Source organism: Toxotes jaculatrix, chromosome 15 (assembly GCF_017976425.1).
Source record: "Toxotes jaculatrix isolate fToxJac2 chromosome 15, fToxJac2.pri, whole genome shotgun sequence".
NCBI lineage: Eukaryota > Metazoa > Chordata > Actinopteri > Toxotidae > Toxotes > Toxotes jaculatrix.
The window spans coordinates 4,269,613-4,288,842 of NC_054408.1; the positions used below are offsets into that span (position 1 = coordinate 4,269,613).

Consider the following 19,230-nt stretch of genomic DNA (forward strand, 5'->3'; position numbering starts at 1 on the left):
ACTGAAACCCAGTGCTTTGGTACTGTCCAAAATGTGTCTTCAGTAAAGCTGAGCTTTGATAGAATTTTATTGAATCTGAATCCAGTGTCAGATCTGCTTTTCACATCCTTATCCATTCAAATCCCTCATCAAATGTATTTCGGTTCAGCTTTCAACATTTCTCAGTAACTAAAGTAATAAATAAACAAACAGAGAATCCGCTGGTCTGCAATCAGCTTTTTTGATGAGACATCATCAGCGCAGTGTATTTGTCATGAAGTATGATATTAAAGTTAATCAGTCAGCTGGATTGTTTCACAAGAGGGGAAACACAACTCTGGGTTTGTTGAACTGCAAAAACGCAAAGTCTACTCGTGATCAAACAGTGTAGCAACAGAGACGGGATTCTTCCTCTAACAAACTGACTTTCAGAAAGCTCTGTAATGTTTTTGGAAAAGTGCTTTAGGAATACACAGTATGTTAATGAGCTGCTGTTGATATAATATGCTCATAGCAACGGTTGTGTTTGCTAAGGAAGAAAGCAGATGAAGAAATAAAAGATTCAATAAGAGAGTTGTTAGCCTTGGAATTTGGTCTAAACATAAACAACAAACTGCTAAGTACCTGAAGTTTGCACTGAATTAGAGGTTCAATAATTCAGTTAATTAGGTAATTTAATCAATGATGCAAGCGAAAGAAGATTCGCCAGCAACTTTTTTCACAATGGATAAATCGCTTCAGTCATTTTTCAAGCAAAAATGCCAAGAGTTTGCCGGTTCCAGTTTCTGAAATGTGAAGATCTGACGCTTTTCTTTGTCATATCAATTTGAAGACATCAGTATCTGAATATTTGCCCATTTTTCCATATTAGTAACATGTTTTTTTAGGCCGCTTGTGTTTGGATAACAATCAGTTAACGTCAGTTTTGTTTTGGTATCGGCAAGAGCATCAAAACATTTTCAAAAACCCTTTACTGTACTCAGTTTTTATTTCCATATTCATGGTCTAATTATGCAGTGGTTTATTAGTATGAAGTAAAGTCCACTGCCAAAGCAAACATACTAAGAACTGAATTAGCATCTGTGACAGTGGCGTAAAGAACAGCGACTAATGCTTCACTGATACCAAATACATTGATTAATCGGTTTGCAAAATCTACTGTCATCTGATCCACATTCCCAGAATGTTTCTTATTGTTGTATCTTGTTCTCTCTCCTTCCATCCGTCCCACATGCTGACACACACACACACACACACACTCACACACACACACACACACACACACACACACACACACACACACACACACACACACACACACACACACACACACCCGCTGTGTATCTCTAACTATAGTCAGACTCAAGGCGACTGACATTACTGGCATCGCATGGATCATTCGCTGGTGCAGCTGCTTTTTCAGAGCTCGCGCTGTTCAATCCTTTGGCCTTGCGCTGCCTCTCCCACCCCTCCCTCTCTCTTTTTCTCTTGCTCACTCACTCGCCCCCCCCCCCCCCCCACCCCCCTCCCCCCACCCCCACCCCTTCTTCCTCTCCCGTCCTCTCGCTGAGCTCTTCCAGAGGATGACTTCACGCTCTGGAAGAGTGCAGCAGCAGCAGCAAAGACCACGGTGGCTATGCTACGTTAGCATCTGAGATCTCTTCCCAGCAGTGTGGCTTACGACCAGCCAGGCACCCCAGCTGGAGAGCAGACAGAGAGGAGTGGAGAAAAGGCTGTGAGAAAGAATTTTTGGGGGGAGGAAGTGAGAGGAGGAGGAGGAAGAAGCGACAGGGAGAGGGAGGTTGAAAGTTTGATTGCTTCAGCGATGGGGCCGTTCGCTGGCATAATGTGTGGAGCTGGTGAAGAAGCACTCACTCTGGATTTAAGAGGATGACAGTTCAAGGGACGGGAGAGGGAGAAGAAGAAAGAGGAACAGAGCTTAGGCTGGCTGAGAAGAAGGAGGAAGGCGGCTGAGCTCCAGACGTCTACATAGTACACAGTACCATCAGTGGAAACACATGTTGCTGAGAGGCTGTGATGACTCGCATTGCTATTACTGCTGCTACCTTACTCTGGTGTGTGCGGACAATTGGAACCAACAATGCCTTTTCTCTTGTCGGAGTGTGACAGCTCAGCGCGGACAAAGCCCAGGATCCCACATCTGAACAGCAGCTCTTGACTGAGATGAGACAGAGTCGAACACATCTTGTCCATAAGGAGCCGGATCTCTGCTCTCCGGGTTTGATTGAGGCGGTCTGTGGGCTCAGACGAGCTCAGTGATTGTTTTTGTTTGAGACCAGGGTCACAGTGTCTGAAGACAGACGTGCTGAAAATCATTTCGCCATTTTGCTGCGCCTCTGCTTGCTGGGTAGTGGGTTACACCAGTGAGTATTAATCCTGCTAGGTATCAGCTGATGTGTTTTCTGAATGTGGTGACAGATGAATGAGGCAGGTTCATCTTTTCATTCTTGGCCTACAACTTTTCTGTTTCAAAGTAATAGTCTGTGCAGTGCAGTTTAATTTAAATGATCACAGACAGAAAAAGCACGAAAGTATCACGGAAGCATCAGGGCAAAATCATAATAGTAAGTCTGCTTCCCACGCTGTATTAAGGGGACATGACCTAAATCACAGTTTCTCCTTTCAGAAAGGTAATATGAACAGACAGCGGGAAAAATCCCGGCTCATCTCAGGGTACAAAAGCACTGAGTGCAGTTCCCTGAAATAAAAGCCTCAGAAGCAGAAAAGTTTTTCTATATCTCTGACGACAAGTGACGCCGGTGCCACAGAGATTACAGGAGATTGTTTAATCAATCAGTTTTGTTTCAGTCAACACAATCAGCAAACACTACCACTGTCACGCACTGTCATTCTTTGACTGGTATGACTGAAATCTGTATTAAATTGCATGAAATGTGGCATTAAAAAGGTCTGAATAAGTCTAAAGTTTAATGTGGTGAGCACTGCCAGTGTTTTTTTAGAAGCTGATACAGGTGTTAAAAGCAGAGAGAACAAATCTGTTTGTTTTTCAAAGGCAGTTTGATTTTAATTTGCCAATCCTAAGCAAACTAATCCTACAAACTAAAAGCTTTGTAAAAATTTAATTCATTACCACGGCTTGTGTGCTCGAATGTTTCAGGGAAATTTGACTTTGACAGTAATGTTGACTTTTAGGTTATTTGAGGTGAATCTACACCTGAATGTTAAACAAGTTGGTGCACATTAATTTAGACAGTTTAGACATAAACACAAAATTATATTCCTGCCTCTGAATCCAAATTCAGGAACAAATTCACCTTAAATGTCTTCAAAAATCCAAAACACAAAATATAAATTGAGACACCATTTAGTACAACAGCAAATTCAACACTGATTTAGATTTTTTTAAATGGTGCAGTAAGCAGAGTTTAATATAATCATACATTACAAACAGAACAGGAGAGTCAAGGACAAAGGTGTAAACGACCTCACTGTCAAGTGTTGTTGCTGAATAGGTTGTTGCTCTGTCGGTGATCCTGACCTCTGACCTGCCAGTGGAGCCGCCATAGATGTTTGGTCACACCACATATGCCATAGCTGTCACCATTTTAAAAAAAGGACCCCGCTTGGTGTTTGTGGGTAATCTATAAACAAATCCTCTGTTTAACCTCAGCCCTGTAATTTCCTTTCAGCTGGTGTAAGCCGAGTGTTCTTGTATTAGCAATTTTGAGTTTTAAGCTTCTGCTGTTGTGTTTTATGTAAGTCTCTCTGGGTGAGATTGTCAGTTTAGATGCCTTACAGTCGTGCGGGTCCTCAGCCATGGACGGTTTGAGACACTGATTCCCTCGTGATTAAATATAGAAATCGGGAAAACTGAAGAAGGCTTTGATTTTGATTTTGATTTTTTTTTTTTTTTTTTTTTTCTCTTTCCATCCTTGTTGTCTCTTCATGTTGCAGGTGGGCGAGAATACAAGGCTGAAACAATCTGTGCTTTTTCCGTCAAATGTTAAAGGTGACAGACTGCAGGAGTTTTCCACATATTTTCAGGCCGTCTGTTCTTTTTCCCGCTCTGCTTATTTCCAACAGTGTTCAGATTTCCAAAGTACCAGCTGGTTTATTGTGGATCCAGAAGTTCTACCTTTTATTTTATTTTTTTTATTCTTCTTTCATACTTATGTAAACACAAAACAAACAAACAAAAAAAACAAAACAAAACAACACTAAATGAAACAGAAATCTTTTCTTGTGTCATCTTCAGGTACACAGGAAGATTCGTGAGGACTCGGACATGGCCCAGGACTCCCTGCAGTGCCTGGCCCAGCTGGCCTCTATGCACGGGCCCATCTTCCCCGACGAGAGCGCCCAGGTCTCCTACCTGGCTCACCTGGTGGAAGGCCTGCTGAGCATGATAAATGGGTAGGTGTCACTGTGCTGGAACAATCCAACATCATTCATTCCAGTAACAACTTTAATAGTAGTTTAAGTGCTGGCCTTCAGATAGTTACTAAATTTGGAATAGTAGCATAAACATATTGAAAACAATGGAGACGTTGTGGAAAGGGAAGAGGCTCGATAGCACTGGATCAAATCTGAATCCAGTTCCAAAACCCAATCTGGATCTTTTGGTGAGGAATGAAGACATCTTTTATTAAAAAACAAAACAAAACAAAACACTTGTTCTCTATAACAAAAAGATATATCCAATTACCAGGCAAGTATGAGACTAATAGAAACTACAGTAATTAACAATCAAAGCTAAACCATTGAGACTGTGCTGTGCTGAAGGGATTTCACCAAATATCTAGTCTCTGCACTGTGACATTCATTAACCCTGCCGTCACTCATTTTTTGCAGAAACAACCAAATTAACCCTGTGAGCCCGTACGTATCATATATGATACCCACATTTCTGGGACTCATTGCATCACCATCAAGCATAAACTTTGCATTTAACCCTTTTAGATGAACTCTTATGCTCGTATACTGACTCCTGGTAGACACTCCTCACTTTTCTAAATGTTTTGACATGTGTGATACAAACAAAAAATATACTTAGAATTTTTTTTTTTTTATTTTTTTTTTTTACATTTTGTCAAAGGGACAAATAAAGAGTTCATATTTGAAAAATTAGAATTTTCTGACCATTCTTTCATAGTTCAGGTCTCACAGGGTTAAGGAACTGAAAGCTCACAGCAGGGACCTGTTTGATTTCAGATGTAAATCCCCTCGGTAGAGCCTATTACTTTTCTTTTTTTCTTTTTTTTTTTTTTTGTTAAAGCAGCAGTTTTGTTCCAGTTGATACTGCGCGGCCGTGATGCCTTTGTTTCCACTACACTGACAGGCCGGGCTTTAGTCACAACAGATGGGTCTAATTCAAACCTGCCAATTGAAAGTGGCTCCCACACGGATGCAGGGTCTATTACACACCCACTACACTTCACCAAATTAGATTTCTCTTTGCTAAATGATTCTTATTTTGCAGGGATGTATTGACATATATAAAATCATTGGGGATATAAAGATCATGTGAATGCAAAGGGCAAAACTTCGACTAAACTTGAGGTTAATGCATGTAAAGGACATTTTCCTACATTGATTTCCCTCCTTAAATCTATAGCAATCGCACAGACGGAGCTGTAGAAGCAGATTAGTTAAAAATTTGTTTTAAATCTTTGAGACAGCTCAGACGTGGATTGTGTACTTAAACGCTGCAACTCTTTTGTACATTTGATCTAAATTTAGTGCTGTTCTAAAACCTCAGCTGTATGTATTGTAGCATCCAAAACGCAGGATCAGTGAGCACATTTTATGTTACATTATCCTTGGCTACAGACGCTGTAGGTGTTTTATCTTCCTCTAGTATCTCAAGGATTTCATGTTTCTTAAATTCCAAGACTCAACAAGTGATGGAGGCCAACGTCAGCAGGCTCGTGACTCATACTGTGCCATTTCAGCTTTATTTACAGGAAGTAATTGCTTGTTGAGTCTGTGTTTTTAATCGCCTCTGATTCTAGCATCTGCACAGTCTATGGGAAACCGGCTGGGGAGGGGAACAGTTTGTCTTCCAGTTCAGTAACAAATACAGTTAGCAGGGAACTTATGTTTCCTCTGAAGTTGCCTCTAAAATTACATTTATGTGAAATTGGATCAAGTTATGAATTTATTCTTCACACAGAGACATTGTTTTCTACCAGAGAGGAGAAAAACATCAACACTTGGTTGTGTTTTAAGTGCATCAGTTCTACAATCATTTAGTAGTTCTCCTGTAATCTAATATAGAACTGCCGAACCCTGATGATGAAACTGATGTGGACTGTTTCCCAATTCCAGCTGGGAGCTCTGCAGAGTTTAATGAACCTGAATCCAATTGAAACCCATTCAGAGTAACTCTGACTATAATTTAAAAACTATATTTCTCTTCAAATAACCTGTCATTTAGTGGAGCAGAAGCCATCTGTGGATTCTTGAAGACATGTCCACTGTCACAGGTTGCTCTGTACCTTTTTATACTGTGGTAGCTATAGCTGAGTAAACCATGCATTTTTTTTTCCAGATATTCTAATAAACATGGAAAATAGTGATAAACAAGTATAACATGAATACGGGTTGAAAACCTGGGCTTTAGGGAAATTTGAATGGAGAATTGTGGCCTGTTAACAAATAATAAAAAAAAAAGTTAGCTCATGCACTTGTTGTAGCATTACTGTGTCTTCATTACTCATAAAGCAGCAGATACATCAAAATTCGAATAGGTTTCCACTAAAATAAATTGTGTGTACTCTGGTCTTCAGCTCAATTTATCTTGCTGAAAATCCCTTTACTAAGCAGTACTGAGCCTGGGTGTTCTGAGAAAAGGAAATAAAGGTTTGTCATCCCTTAAGCTCAGCTCAGAGCCAAATTACATTCATACTTTTTCAGCCTTTCTTCCATAGCTGTTCCCTGTCACTTTCTGCAGAGGTGTCATTTTGGACTTAGGAGTCAAGAGTCTGTAATCAGAGCTTCCAGTCAGAAGTAAGCCTCTGTCCAGCAGAAATAATCTAACCCTCAGCTTTGACTCAGCTGTCCTGCCGCAGGGAATCATTACCTACAGACAGTATTTTTACCTTTAGATTAAATGAGGCCACATAAAACAAATAGAGGCCTGTGTGACTCCAGATATGGTCCACTGAATTTATTAACCAGATTTTATAAGTTGCACTCAAGTGGAGTCATAACTGACACGGTTTTACTGGCTTTAGGTTGGAATTGGTGTGGGCAGGTGTTTGAGTTGGTGTGAGGCGTTAAAGAAGCCACAGGGGCTCCTGGGTCTGTGATTCCTGTGTCGCTTTCTTGTTAGCAGAGGTCATGCGAAGAAATAGAGCTTGTAATCTTGTGGTGAGAAATATTAAGAGTTGTGTTATCTTGTGGCTGGTCTCGCAGGCGGCTGCTCGGAGGCTATTGATCGTTCCTGTGTGTGGTGCAGGGAATCAGAGTGTGCTCTGGGCTTCAGGAAGATGCATTAAAAGAGATTACTGCTCTGTTTTTAGCAGCAGGCAGTTACCTAGAGATTAAGAAAGAGGCTGTATTTTAGACTGAAAGAGACGCCATTTTGAGTCCTGTAGCTGCTTAAAATACATGCAAAAGGAAAAGTAACGTTTAAGTGTCTAAGGACAAGGATTAGAGACATGGATGCATTTAACCTTGTACAGAAGTTACTATGTCATACTGCAACAGTAATTTCTCTCAAATGTTTTGGGTGAGTTTGACTCTTAATGCAGCGATTTTATTGCTGGATTCTGGATGTGATCAGATTTCCTTCCTGTCACTGTGATCTCATGTTGTGTCTGTGTAGGTTTTGACCTACGAGGCTGTTTCAAACATGCTATGAAATCTTAGCTGCTGCCAATTCAAATTCTCTAATAACATCCGGTCCACCTTTACTCTCAGAAACTCCCAGGCTGGTTCAACCTTGAATTTTGACCTTGCATCTGTGTTTTAATTAATCCCCTTTTTTATTAATTCAACTTGAGTTGAGAACTGTACATTTTTAAATGGTTTCAATCAAACCTCGTTCCTCATTTCTTTTCACTCTTGATCCTCTATAAGAGAGTTTTGATGATTCCTAATTGGACTTCTGTTAAGAGAGTCACCTCTTAAAATGAAAGTATGCACATTTTCTGTAATATATACCTCATTCATACTAAAAAGAAAGATTCTTTTTTTTTTTTTTACACTAAGCAGATCAAAAATATTAGAAAACAAAAGACTTAAGTTGTTCACATTGCTTCAACACTTTGCTTGATAAATCTCCAATAAGGTTCAGGGGAATTATAGGCCCACAACTACAAAATATGCTTTTGTCTTTCGGCAGATGATACTCAGCTATATATCCTTGTCAGTCCTAAAGATGCTGGCAGCCTGATTGCCTCAACATTTCACTTTGAGGAAATTAAATGCTGGAAGTCTCATCATTTTTTCTGGCTCAGTGAGGATAAATTCTCTCTCAGCCTGACAGTGGAAGGTTATGAGAAACTAGCTTCTGTCAGAAACAGTTTTAGACTCAGGTTTTCACTTTCGAAAACAAGAGAAGGAGTGATTTCATGTTTTATTATCAGTTAAGTTAAAACTTCAGAAAATTAAATCATTTCTGCAGCAGACAGCAGTTTTCAGAGAGAAAGCTCTAAAAACCTAATGTTTAGGTGGTGAACATAGTGGAGCATTTAGCAGCTAAAGAGACAGATGTGTCCCTGTGGTAGAGACCAAAATCAGAGCTTAAAGACACGAAGTATGACCTACTTTTGCCAGGTGCATACAAACATGACTCAAAATGAATGATTATTTTGCTATGTAGCTGCTGGATATGTAAATAAGGAACTGTTTGCTAACAAGTTCATCATATCAAAATGTGAGGATATTGTATGTCAATATGTCACTTGTCACTTGTCGTCACTTGTTTTTATTTTTGTCAAAAAATAAGTTTAACAAAAGAAGCCAGATGTCCTCAGGTTAAACGTGAAAACTACGGCAGCTGTAGGGTTACGGTTAACCCTAACCCAGGTACCAAAGCCTAATAAAACTAGCACAAAAAGGATTTAGATCAGCGACTGATTGGTCAAACTATAAATAAATAAGCATGAACACAAATCTGACCAGACAAGCACTGAGATACTTGTACTGTAGTTAATGTCTAAGCACTTTGTAACTGTTAAAAAAAAAAGCAGTATAGAAAAAAATTATTCCATCAGAAATATTGGTGTTTATGGAAACCGTGTGTGTGAATGTGAGAGAGAGAGAGAGATGATTATCTCAGACCAGTAAGTACAGTAGAAGTATTTTACGTTTATTTGTGGGTATGTCTGTAGTCGGCGTGGTTCTGATCTGAATTAAGGGGCCATGTAAAAATAACTGAGACGCACCAGCTCGCTGTCAGACCATGTGATTCAGTGAGTAGGGGTCTCTCTCTCTCTATCTCTCTCTCCCCCCCCTCTCTCTCTCTCTCTCTCTCTTTCTTTCTTTCTCACTTTCCCTCTCACAGGCTCTCACTCACCCCCTCTCTCTTCCCTCCTCTCCTGCTCTGTCTGTAATCACCTATTCTTGGAGCTTTTTTCCAATTGCCTCATCGGAAAACCATGCGGAGAGGGATGGCCGATCTGCAGTGATTGAACAGTTCTGCTCGCAATTTAACTCCATCTGATAGGGGTTAGCTAGGCCTCACACACAATGTTCCTCTCTTACTGGGACTGACTGTGAAGAGGTGTGTCAGTTCAAATACAACATCAGGATTAAGAGTTTTTGCTGTGTTGGTGCAGCAAAGGCGACTCAAAAAAGAAAACTTCAGTTGTGGTGTTGGATTTTGTTGAGGGATTAAAACAGGGCTTTGATTTTTATTAACTAAGCTGAAATGTAGAAAATTTGTAGAGGCAAGACGCTGTGAGTGTTGAACATGTTTTGCGTTATTTATAAGGACTTAAGCATGTTCGGTTTTTGGCTGCGAGGAGAGGCTTCTACTCATGAGGAGAATTCAGCAGCCTGATGTTATCGGTACAGTTTCAGCTTATCGCAGGTGTATCTGTATCGTGGTGTATGTCGGCTGATTGCACAGAAATGTGCTTCAGGTCATTAGAAATGTTTCAAATTTAAAATACACATCAAAAATGTTTGTCTTGTTTTTATTTAAAAGCAAGTTAGCTTAAGCTTAATAATATTATCAGATATTTTTTAAACTTTTAAAGGTATTTTTTAAATATCAGTATCACTAAATTTAAACTATACTGCAGAATTAAGGTTTTTCTGTGCGACATCAGTTTAGGGAAACGATTATTTCATTAATGCTATTGCCTGTGTAAAGTTCTTTTGCCGATAACAGCACAATGGGTGTGGTGATATGAGATATGTGTGTGGTCTTGGAGAGCAGTTTTCTGGTAGTTTTTGTGGCCGTGATCGCTTAATTATAGGATAATGTCTTTAGTGGTGAGGTGGTTGTAAGAATTTGTGGACTTTCCCTGCAGCACTGCTTCTGTAGAGACACACACTGTTTGTAAAGTATGTTTTGAATTGGAAAATTCCACAAGTTTTGGATAAATTCCAAGTCTTTTCCAGCCTGATTTGCTTTGTTCTCAGTTTTCTTGTTCACTCTGGAGCTATTTTGTTCCTGTTCCGTCTCTATCGCACTCTGAATTCTGACATTTGTTTTTGTTTCTGCCTCCTCTGCCTGTTCATTATCATGTGGTGTAACACAGACCAATCAACTGCTGATGCATCTTAATTGTTTAACTTTTAGCCTATGCTTTGCTCTAGCGCCACCATCAGGTCAAATTTGTCCAGTTTGGTTGATGACCAAATATCTGCAGAAATAATGACATTCCCATCAGCCTCGGGCGTACTTTGTGTTTGCATGTTAGCATTTTAGCATTGTCGTTTTGAGTACTTAGCTCAAAGCACTGCACAGAGCTGATATTGAATTGTTTTTAAAAACATGGCTGCCTTACTTCCTCCTGTGATCCTTCAGCATCTCTTCACATTGATTGAACAGGCGCTGTGGTTAGATTTGTCCAGATGGCGTAGAATTCAGATTACAAGCAACTTTCACATCTGGTTTTAAAATCCATTCACATCTGAGCAAAATAGGATTTTTAGCATGTCCAGATCTGTCATTTCCAATGATCTGATGATAAAAGTCTCTTTTAAAATGAAAAGTGTAATTACAGCCATCCCTTCTCTCATCTCTTACTCTGTGCACTGTACCGTGAGGCAGAAATACCATAAAAATAACCTCAGATGCAGCTGTGGAAAACTGTACAGGGGTCAAGTTGCCCACGAGTTTTGGTTAAGGATCAATTTTCATGCCTGTTTCCAAACCTCAGTCACCAGCGGGTAAACTGGAAAGTGACCCCAGTTTAGCCTCAGCCTCACCCTGCAGAGTGGAAACTGTCCTTCCTCGGGCCAAAGCACACGTTTGGATTGAAAATGGAAAAGAGGGTGTTAGAAGTTTCTTAACCTTTTCTGTCAAGAGAAGGAAATTGGTTTATACCGCTGAACGTAGTATGGCCGATGGATTCTAAAATTCACATCATCACATACTGTAATGTGTTTTCTTTTGGTTGGTGTTTTTTTTTTTCTTTTTCCTCACCCTGATTTTCCCCACAGCCTTCATCATTTTAATGATGTCAAAAAACAAAAGTCTACTGTACAAAGTATTTGGAACTCTGTTCATTTATTTCAGGATCGAGAATCTTTCAGATCTTATCTTTAGATGTCACTTTATTATCTGCATTCCCAGGATTGAGATCGAGGACTCGGAGGCAGTGGGCATCTCCAATATCATCTCCAATCTGATCACCATGTTCCCACGAAGTATTTTAACAGCGCTGCCCAGCGATCTCTTCACCTCCTTCATCAACTGCCTCACTCTGCTCACCTGCTCGTTTGGACGCAGCGCTGCTCTGGAGGAGGTGGTGAGTAATAACCCCTTCATCTGCCTGTCATAGCTCAGGTCGTCTTCACTGCATTCAGTCACGTCATGTATTATGTGTTGGTACGTCCCGGACAACAAACCCAGAGCTGTTGGAATCCATGTTTGTGCAACCAGATCGCAAGTTGTTTTGCTAACGTCCATGTGCTCTCTTTTCCCTCAGCTGGACAAGGACGACATGGTTTACATGGAGGCCTACGACAAGCTGCTGGAGTCCTGGCTAACGCTCGTCCAGGACGAGGAACATTTTCCTCGTGGCTGTTTCGTCCAGCCGGCGATCCAGGTCTTCAACTCCTATATCCAGTGCCACTTGGCTGCTCCTGATGGCACACGCAACCTGGTGAGACTCTGCCTTGTTCTGCGTTTACAATTGTTTCACTGATTTATTTAATGATAAATTCTCTGATGCTCTTAATTTTACCTTTTTTTTTTTTTTATTGTATTGTGACGTATTGTAACCGTTGCCACGGTCACTCTCTATCCTCCTCCTCCTCCTCCTCACAGCTTAACTTGCTTTTTCTTTATCCTTGCAATTCATAAAACCCTGTACCACGCTCCCCTCCTCACCCCTCAGTCAGTGAATGGCATTTCGTCTCATGAAGAGGAAGAGATCAATGAGCTGCAGGAAGACGACAGGGAGCTGTTCTCAGACCAGCTGTCCAGCATTGGCATGCTGGGACGTGTGGCCGCTGACCACTGCATCCCCCTGCTCACAAGGTAAATGTATAACAACTCTTCAGGTACTTCATATTCATATGTCTTGCTGTGGACTGTATATGTGAAAATCTCTTGAGGCAAAGCTACAGTCAATAACTACAGTTTATTAAGTTAATCTCGTTAAATCTTGTCCTGGACACCGGAGACTTCCTTTGCATTTTAATGTTTGTGATTACTCCTTTTAACTTTTGTCTTCTGACCTCGTCCTGCAGCCTGCTAGAGGACCGGGTGACACGGCTGCACGGTCAACTCCAGAGGACACAGCAGCACCTCATGGCCTCATCTGACCCCGGATCAGTGGACCGCAAAGTCCTGGACGACCTCTATGAGGACATCCACTGGCTCATACTGGTCTCAGGTCAGCAGCAGGGCAAAACTTTGTTTGTGTCTTCTTTTATTTTTCAGGTCGTCTGATCTCAAAACCAGTTTCCTGGATTGACACCAGGAGATTCGGGACTTGCTCAGCACAACTGCCATTCATTTTTGAGGAAGACAATTGTTTCCTCGCTGTGTCGCATTATGTATGAGCTGCTTAGTGTGGTATATTTAAATATATAAATTTAAACTAACGATTTTAGTATGAACACACACACACGCAGAATGTGCTTCTTAGTGGCAGTAATGATTATAATTGTGAATTGAAGAGGCAAAAGCAGTATAATTGTACACTAATCTAAAAAAAAAGTATATCTATATATCTATCTATCTATATCTATATATATATACACACATACACACACACATTTAAACTGGACTTCACATGGTTTAGAAACAAAAGTACACACACTAATAAAGGTAGTTCATAAAAAGCCCTATGATGTTCTAAAATACTAGAATGTGGCTGTTTTATTGTGTTTGCAAAGGACTTTTCCAGTGCTGCATATTCCACTTGAATGATTTTATTTGTGAGCAAGACAGAAGAAGTGAACTCCACCCGGTTCTGTGGGTTTGAGTTAATGAAATATCGTCTGAATCAGCATCATTAAAGCGTGCACTGTGGATTCCTCACCATTCATTTATCATTTGAGCTGTGTGGGCCACTCTGCCAAACAAAGAGTTGCCTTTAAAGCTGAAATGTGTTTTAATTATTATTATTTTTTAAATATTCAATTTAGTATCATACAAGGCTAAGGCAAGCAAATATTCAAAAATAAGAAGGTGGAAACAGAAAATTTGTGGCTTTTTTGCTTTAAAAAGGATGAATTAATCGATAATCCAAAATTCTTGCTGACTGATTTTCTTTCAATCAAATAATCGTTTCAGCTTTAGATAATGATCTATTCTGTGAAAAACCTCTGCATCCACCTGTGCACTGTGCAGGGTATCTACTAGCAGACGACCCTCAGGGGGAAACGCCGTTGATCCCGTCAGAGGTGATGGAGTTCTCCATCAAACACTCGACGGAGGTGGACATCAACACAACGCTGCAGATCCTGGGCTCGCCGGGGGAGAAGGCCTCGTCCATACCGGGCTGCAACCGCACAGACTCAGTCATCAGGTGAGATGAACGTTAGACTGAATACTGTTTCCTGTTGTGTTAGACGTAGATGTAAGAACTGGTTTTTCAGATGCTGCTGAAAAATACGAATGTCCGAGTCTTATCCATTGCAAGGTTTTGAGACTTTTTAGGGAGTTAGACCGCTTCAGGTTCATGAGACTCTCACTATCAGAGAGCTGGAAGGTCAACACTTTGAATCTCCGAACCACTTAAGAAATTGTGTGTGGGAATTTGAGCCTCACTTGCTCTATCATACAGTAGCTACTTGTGCAATAACAACACAAGACCGCGGTTGAAGTGTGAAGGCCTCATGTTTGAATTTGCGTAGCAGAAGAAATGTGAAGCAAAGCATCTGTGGAAAACATTATACAGCATAGGATAGTTCACAGTGCTGCTGAATCAAGGACCAGACAGAGTGCAGTCAGATAGATTGTTGTATTGCATGTAATGGGACGTCTTTGTGTCCAGCAGTCCTTGGACGTTGTGTCAGTTTGTCTCATTTAACCAGCCAAACCCTCATAAAACTCACCCGGAATAGACTTTGTCACTGTCCGAGGCTGGTTGGATTTCCAACTATTGTCCCAGTTATTGTCCCGTAAAGCTAAAGGTGGGTCTGTCCCTTCACATTCACACTCAAACACCATCTGAATGTGCAGCCAGTAAAACGGAAAACCTCTCACTGTGGTTTCAGGCCAACTTTGCAATGCATTTGACTCGGGATGAGAAACTCTTAAACTTCCTTAAGCACACACACACACACACACACGCACATGTGATAAAACAGTGCCACTGCTATTGCAATTGCAAGCCCTCACTTACCCATAAACTGTGTGAGGATGAGACTCATGGAGATGCGTCCTTCAGACCTCTGAACCTGAGCTTCCTCCCCTGATAGGACAGTCTAACGTCACAGAGACCAAAAATAAAAGTGGATTCATCTGCCCAAAGGCTTTCGAGTAGGGCCAGAAGTAGTGATTATTTTCATTATTGATTCTATTGATCTCTATCAGTTGTTTGTCTGTGAAATGATGGGAAATAGTGAAAAATGGGACGGGCCATTTTGAGCTGTGGATTCAGCCTCTAAACACTGACGCTTAACTTCAGTTCAGTATCTGACAGAAAAGTATTTGACAGTTTTGATGATCCATAAATCATCAGCCCCTTTATTAATATTGATTACTTGTTATACAATAACTTTCGGTTTTGTACTCTTTCTCAGGCAGATTTGTTTTTTTTAACGCCTTTTTATAATTTTGTGATGATTTATAAGATAGATGGGTTAATGAATCTACCAAAAAAACAATATGAACATTAATCAGTAATGAAAATAATCACTTGCTGCTGCCCTACAGTTCAGCAGCCCGCAAACCCCACCCACTGCCATTGTAAGGCGATAAACAGAAAGGTCAGGTGCCAGGTGAGCTGACATTTACATTTCCTAGATACAGTTTATAGCTGTCACCATGAAAATGGACCTGGTTCTGTGTTGCTGTTGAAAAATCTTGACAAGGTTTTTCTGCTGCACCAGAGCTCAAAATGACAATCATGTGTCCGCAGGGCGGGTGAGAATGAGCTGCTGGTCAATAAAAGTTATTGAACGGTTATTTCTCCCGGGGCTCAGATTTCTGACTTTCAGAACTCATTTTCAGCCGGCGCTCCCTCTAAGAGCAGGAGTGTCTGTTTGTTATGACAGCCTGTCTCGTTTCTGCGTGGACCTGTGGTCTCTCTCTCTGCTACTGTGGGATTAGAAATTGCTCCCTTTGCACAACAGATTTCTCCCTCTCTCCTGTTGTTGTTGAACATCAGTACAAAATGATGGCTCTAAAAATACGCCAGATAACAAAACGGACCCTGCGATGTATCTCTTGTTGCTGTTATCACAGAGGATTTGTTTTTTTTTAACAACAATTAGTTGTGCAGCCCGACAGTCTGTGGCGGTGGCGTTGGAAACCTTGTGCGGTTCAGGGCTGTTGGCAGTCACGCTGGATGCTTTTTTGTTTCAAGGCATGTATGTGTTTGTGTGTGTGTGTGTGTGTACAGATAATCACAGTGACGACAATAGACAAAGCAGCCAGTGATATTGTCTGTTGAAGGTCATCGAGCCCCTGTGTTTTATAGATTGTTCATTATGTAGAGTTGTGTGTGTGTGTGTGTGTGTGTGTGTGTGTGCGTGCGAGCGAGCGTGTGTGCGTGTGTGTAAGGGGGCTGACAGCAGTGACAGAGGATTGCAGAGACGAGTGGCCAATGGCATCGGGTTTCCTAATAGCGAGCGGCCGACCCCGGCCCCGTAAATGTCAACGTGGTTTTGTTTTCTGCAAACAATGTGAAACTGTGCACTGTCCTCGACTGCGGGGGGGACGGACCCATAAGCTGCATTAAGCCCTCTGTCTCTCTGTCCTTTTATATACTGTGTAAGTGTGTGTGTGTGTATGTGTGTCGTTGACTTTGTGAACCACTCTTTGACACACACACACACACAGGGCTGCAAAACGATGATTGTCTGTTAAGGTTTGATCAATTTGTTGTTCGCCAGGTGACTTGAAATCAATATCACAATTAACTGTGACATTTCCCTCCATAACAATGAATGAAGTTGTCTTGTATTAGTTACACCTGAGCACTCTTTCGGCATCGTCGTTGTGGGTCAGCTCCTCATCAGTTGCACTTGAGCTCCCAGCTGCAGCTTCACCAGATTTCAGATTATTCTTCATTCACCCAAGACCATGGTAACCATCCCAGCAGGAATGAAGCGCGGTGTGAAAAGGAAAAAGTGGTGTTTTCCATGAACTCGTCATCCGGTTGTGTTGTGTGTGTGTGTGACCACACAAGAGTTAATACTGCAGAATGTCAGTAACATGCAGAAGGAGGTCTTGGGCACAAAGTGCACTCATGATAAATGGGAACATATGACTTGGTACAGTCATCCTCTGTCTGCACTCAGCATGGGCTCCCTAACCACAAGGACTTTTCTAACAGGTGCAAGGGTTCACCTGCTGGTCTTTGTCCCCAATTATCCCCCAAGTGCTGAGCTAAAATATTCAAAACACTGCAGATTGTCTGTGACATAACAGTTATTCCCAATCCATGCGCAGAGATCTGTCTGGCTCATTTCGAAAAGTCTTGGTCTTTGCTACCTTGCTGCCCAGGCACCACAGCATTTATAGCCTAAGTTAATTTCCAGTACTCCCTAGATGAGCCTTTAAATATGCAGAAAACACAAACATTTTACAATCAGTGATACAAGTACCATAAATGACAAGCACCAGATCATTCGTGCCTACATGACTGACTACACAGACTTTAAGTCCAGCTAATCTCACTGTTATATTCTCCGGTCTCAGGTTGCTGTCGGCGGTGTTGCGGACGTCAGAGGTTGAGTCTAGGGCGACCAGAGCGAGCCTGACAGAGCTGCTGAGCCCGCAGATGGGAAAGGACATCGTGTGGTTCCTCAGACGCTGGGCCAAGACGTACCTGCTGGTGGACGAGAAGCTCTATGAGCAGGTATGAAGCTTTCTGCGCCTCTAATGTTTCCTAACTCCCTGTGTGACCTCTGCACTCGTCCACAGACTCTTCTCAGCGCTAACCTCTGTATTTTCTTTACCCTGTAAAAGCAATAAACCAGATGTTTCTCTTCCATCTGTCTCACCTTAGTTTTTTTTTTTTCCTGTCTCTCCTCAGATCAGCATGCCCCTCAGCACAGCGTTTGGTGCAGACACAGAGGGGGCCCAGTGGATTGTGGGATATCTTCTGGAGAAGGTGATGAACAACCTGTCTGTGTGGAGCTCAGAGGCCGAGCTGGCCAACGACACCGTGGAGCTGCTGGTGACGCTGGTAGAGAAGAGGGAGAGGTGAGGACAGCGGTGAAGGCCTGCGACGATTCGTCCACTCATCAGAAACAGCCGCTGTTTTGATAATCAGTTTGTGTGTGATTGGCATTTGATATTTTAAAGAGCAAACAGTTAACTGAGAAAATAGTCGACAGATTAATTCATTATAAAAACGATCGTTAGTTGTTACTTCTTGGTTTTGTTTGGTTGGTCAACATGTCAGTATTCACTCTGTTCTTTGGTGAGTGGAAATTATTCAATTTAAGGGCAAGATTGTCAAAGGTTTTGGAGTGTTCAGAACATTTTGAGAAACATCTTTATTCCCAGTCAAAATGAAAACATGGAAACTGGAGTAAGAGACTGACATATGGTTGTTTTGAATTCTGAAGTTTTTGCAGAGTAATTACATCAAACACTCCACAGGCTCTGACGGGACTCTCTGCCTCCCTGTCTGTCTGTTCAGGGCGAACATCGTGGTGCAGTGTGAGAGCTGGTGGAACCTGGCAAAGCAGTTTGCCAGTCGCAGTCCACCTCTCCACCTCCTGTCCAGCTCCGTGCAGAGGTCTCTGATGAAGGCTCTGGTCCTCGGAGGCTTCGCACACATGGACTCTGACACCAAACAGCAATACTGGGCTGAGGTAACGTGTGCACAGGTGTACCAGTAAAGAATAAAGGCTGAATCCACAACAGGATCATCACCGACTCATTGTTTATGAATCATTTACCAAGAAAAAAACTCTAAACTCTCTCTGGTTCCTTCAAATGTAAGAATTTGATGCTTTTCCCTTTGTCTTGTCATTGTTCGTTTAATATATTTGGGTTTCTCAATACTGATCACACACAAAATTTAGCAGTAACACGGATCTCAGGGAGGCGGATAAGGGGGAAGCATCGTGTAAAAACTTTTCTGTAAACCCAAACTAATTAAAGTCAGTGTGTTAGAAGCTCCACGCCTCCTCCACAGCTGAAAGATTCAGGCAAACACAAAGTTCGTAAATGACATTAAATTCTATAAACAGACAAGAAGAATCAGGTTTTTCCATTCTGTGTTTCTGTAGCTGTGTTAAAAAAAAAAAGACTTGTGTCTTATTCTTTTGAGTTTTAGTAACGTTTTCACTCACAAAGTCAGAGAAACCAGGTTAACCAAACTGTGTGTGTGGACACAGGATAACCTCGGTGTCTCTGGTGCACTCACTTTCAGTCAGAACTGGACAGGACTAATTCATTTTTGTGTAAAATAAAACGCACAAAAAAGAGTTAGCCCTGCTCAGAGTTGCAGA

At 41.5% G+C, this 19,230-nt stretch overlaps 1 protein-coding gene across 1 annotated transcript in view; it reads left to right on the top strand.

The window, feature by feature from the left end:
* xpo4 (exportin 4) overlaps window positions 1-19,230 on the top strand; it is a 46,607-nt gene that overhangs the window by 21,935 nt on the left and 5,442 nt on the right. Inside the window, exons 8-16 of the mRNA XM_041057776.1 lie at window positions 4,217-4,374; window positions 11,717-11,891; window positions 12,072-12,248; window positions 12,483-12,625; window positions 12,838-12,983; window positions 13,946-14,123; window positions 17,465-17,624; window positions 17,802-17,971; window positions 18,414-18,588. Coding sequence (XP_040913710.1) covers window positions 4,217-4,374; window positions 11,717-11,891; window positions 12,072-12,248; window positions 12,483-12,625; window positions 12,838-12,983; window positions 13,946-14,123; window positions 17,465-17,624; window positions 17,802-17,971; window positions 18,414-18,588 — 1,482 coding nt within the window. The remainder of the gene's footprint in view (window positions 1-4,216; window positions 4,375-11,716; window positions 11,892-12,071; window positions 12,249-12,482; window positions 12,626-12,837; window positions 12,984-13,945; window positions 14,124-17,464; window positions 17,625-17,801; window positions 17,972-18,413; window positions 18,589-19,230) is intronic.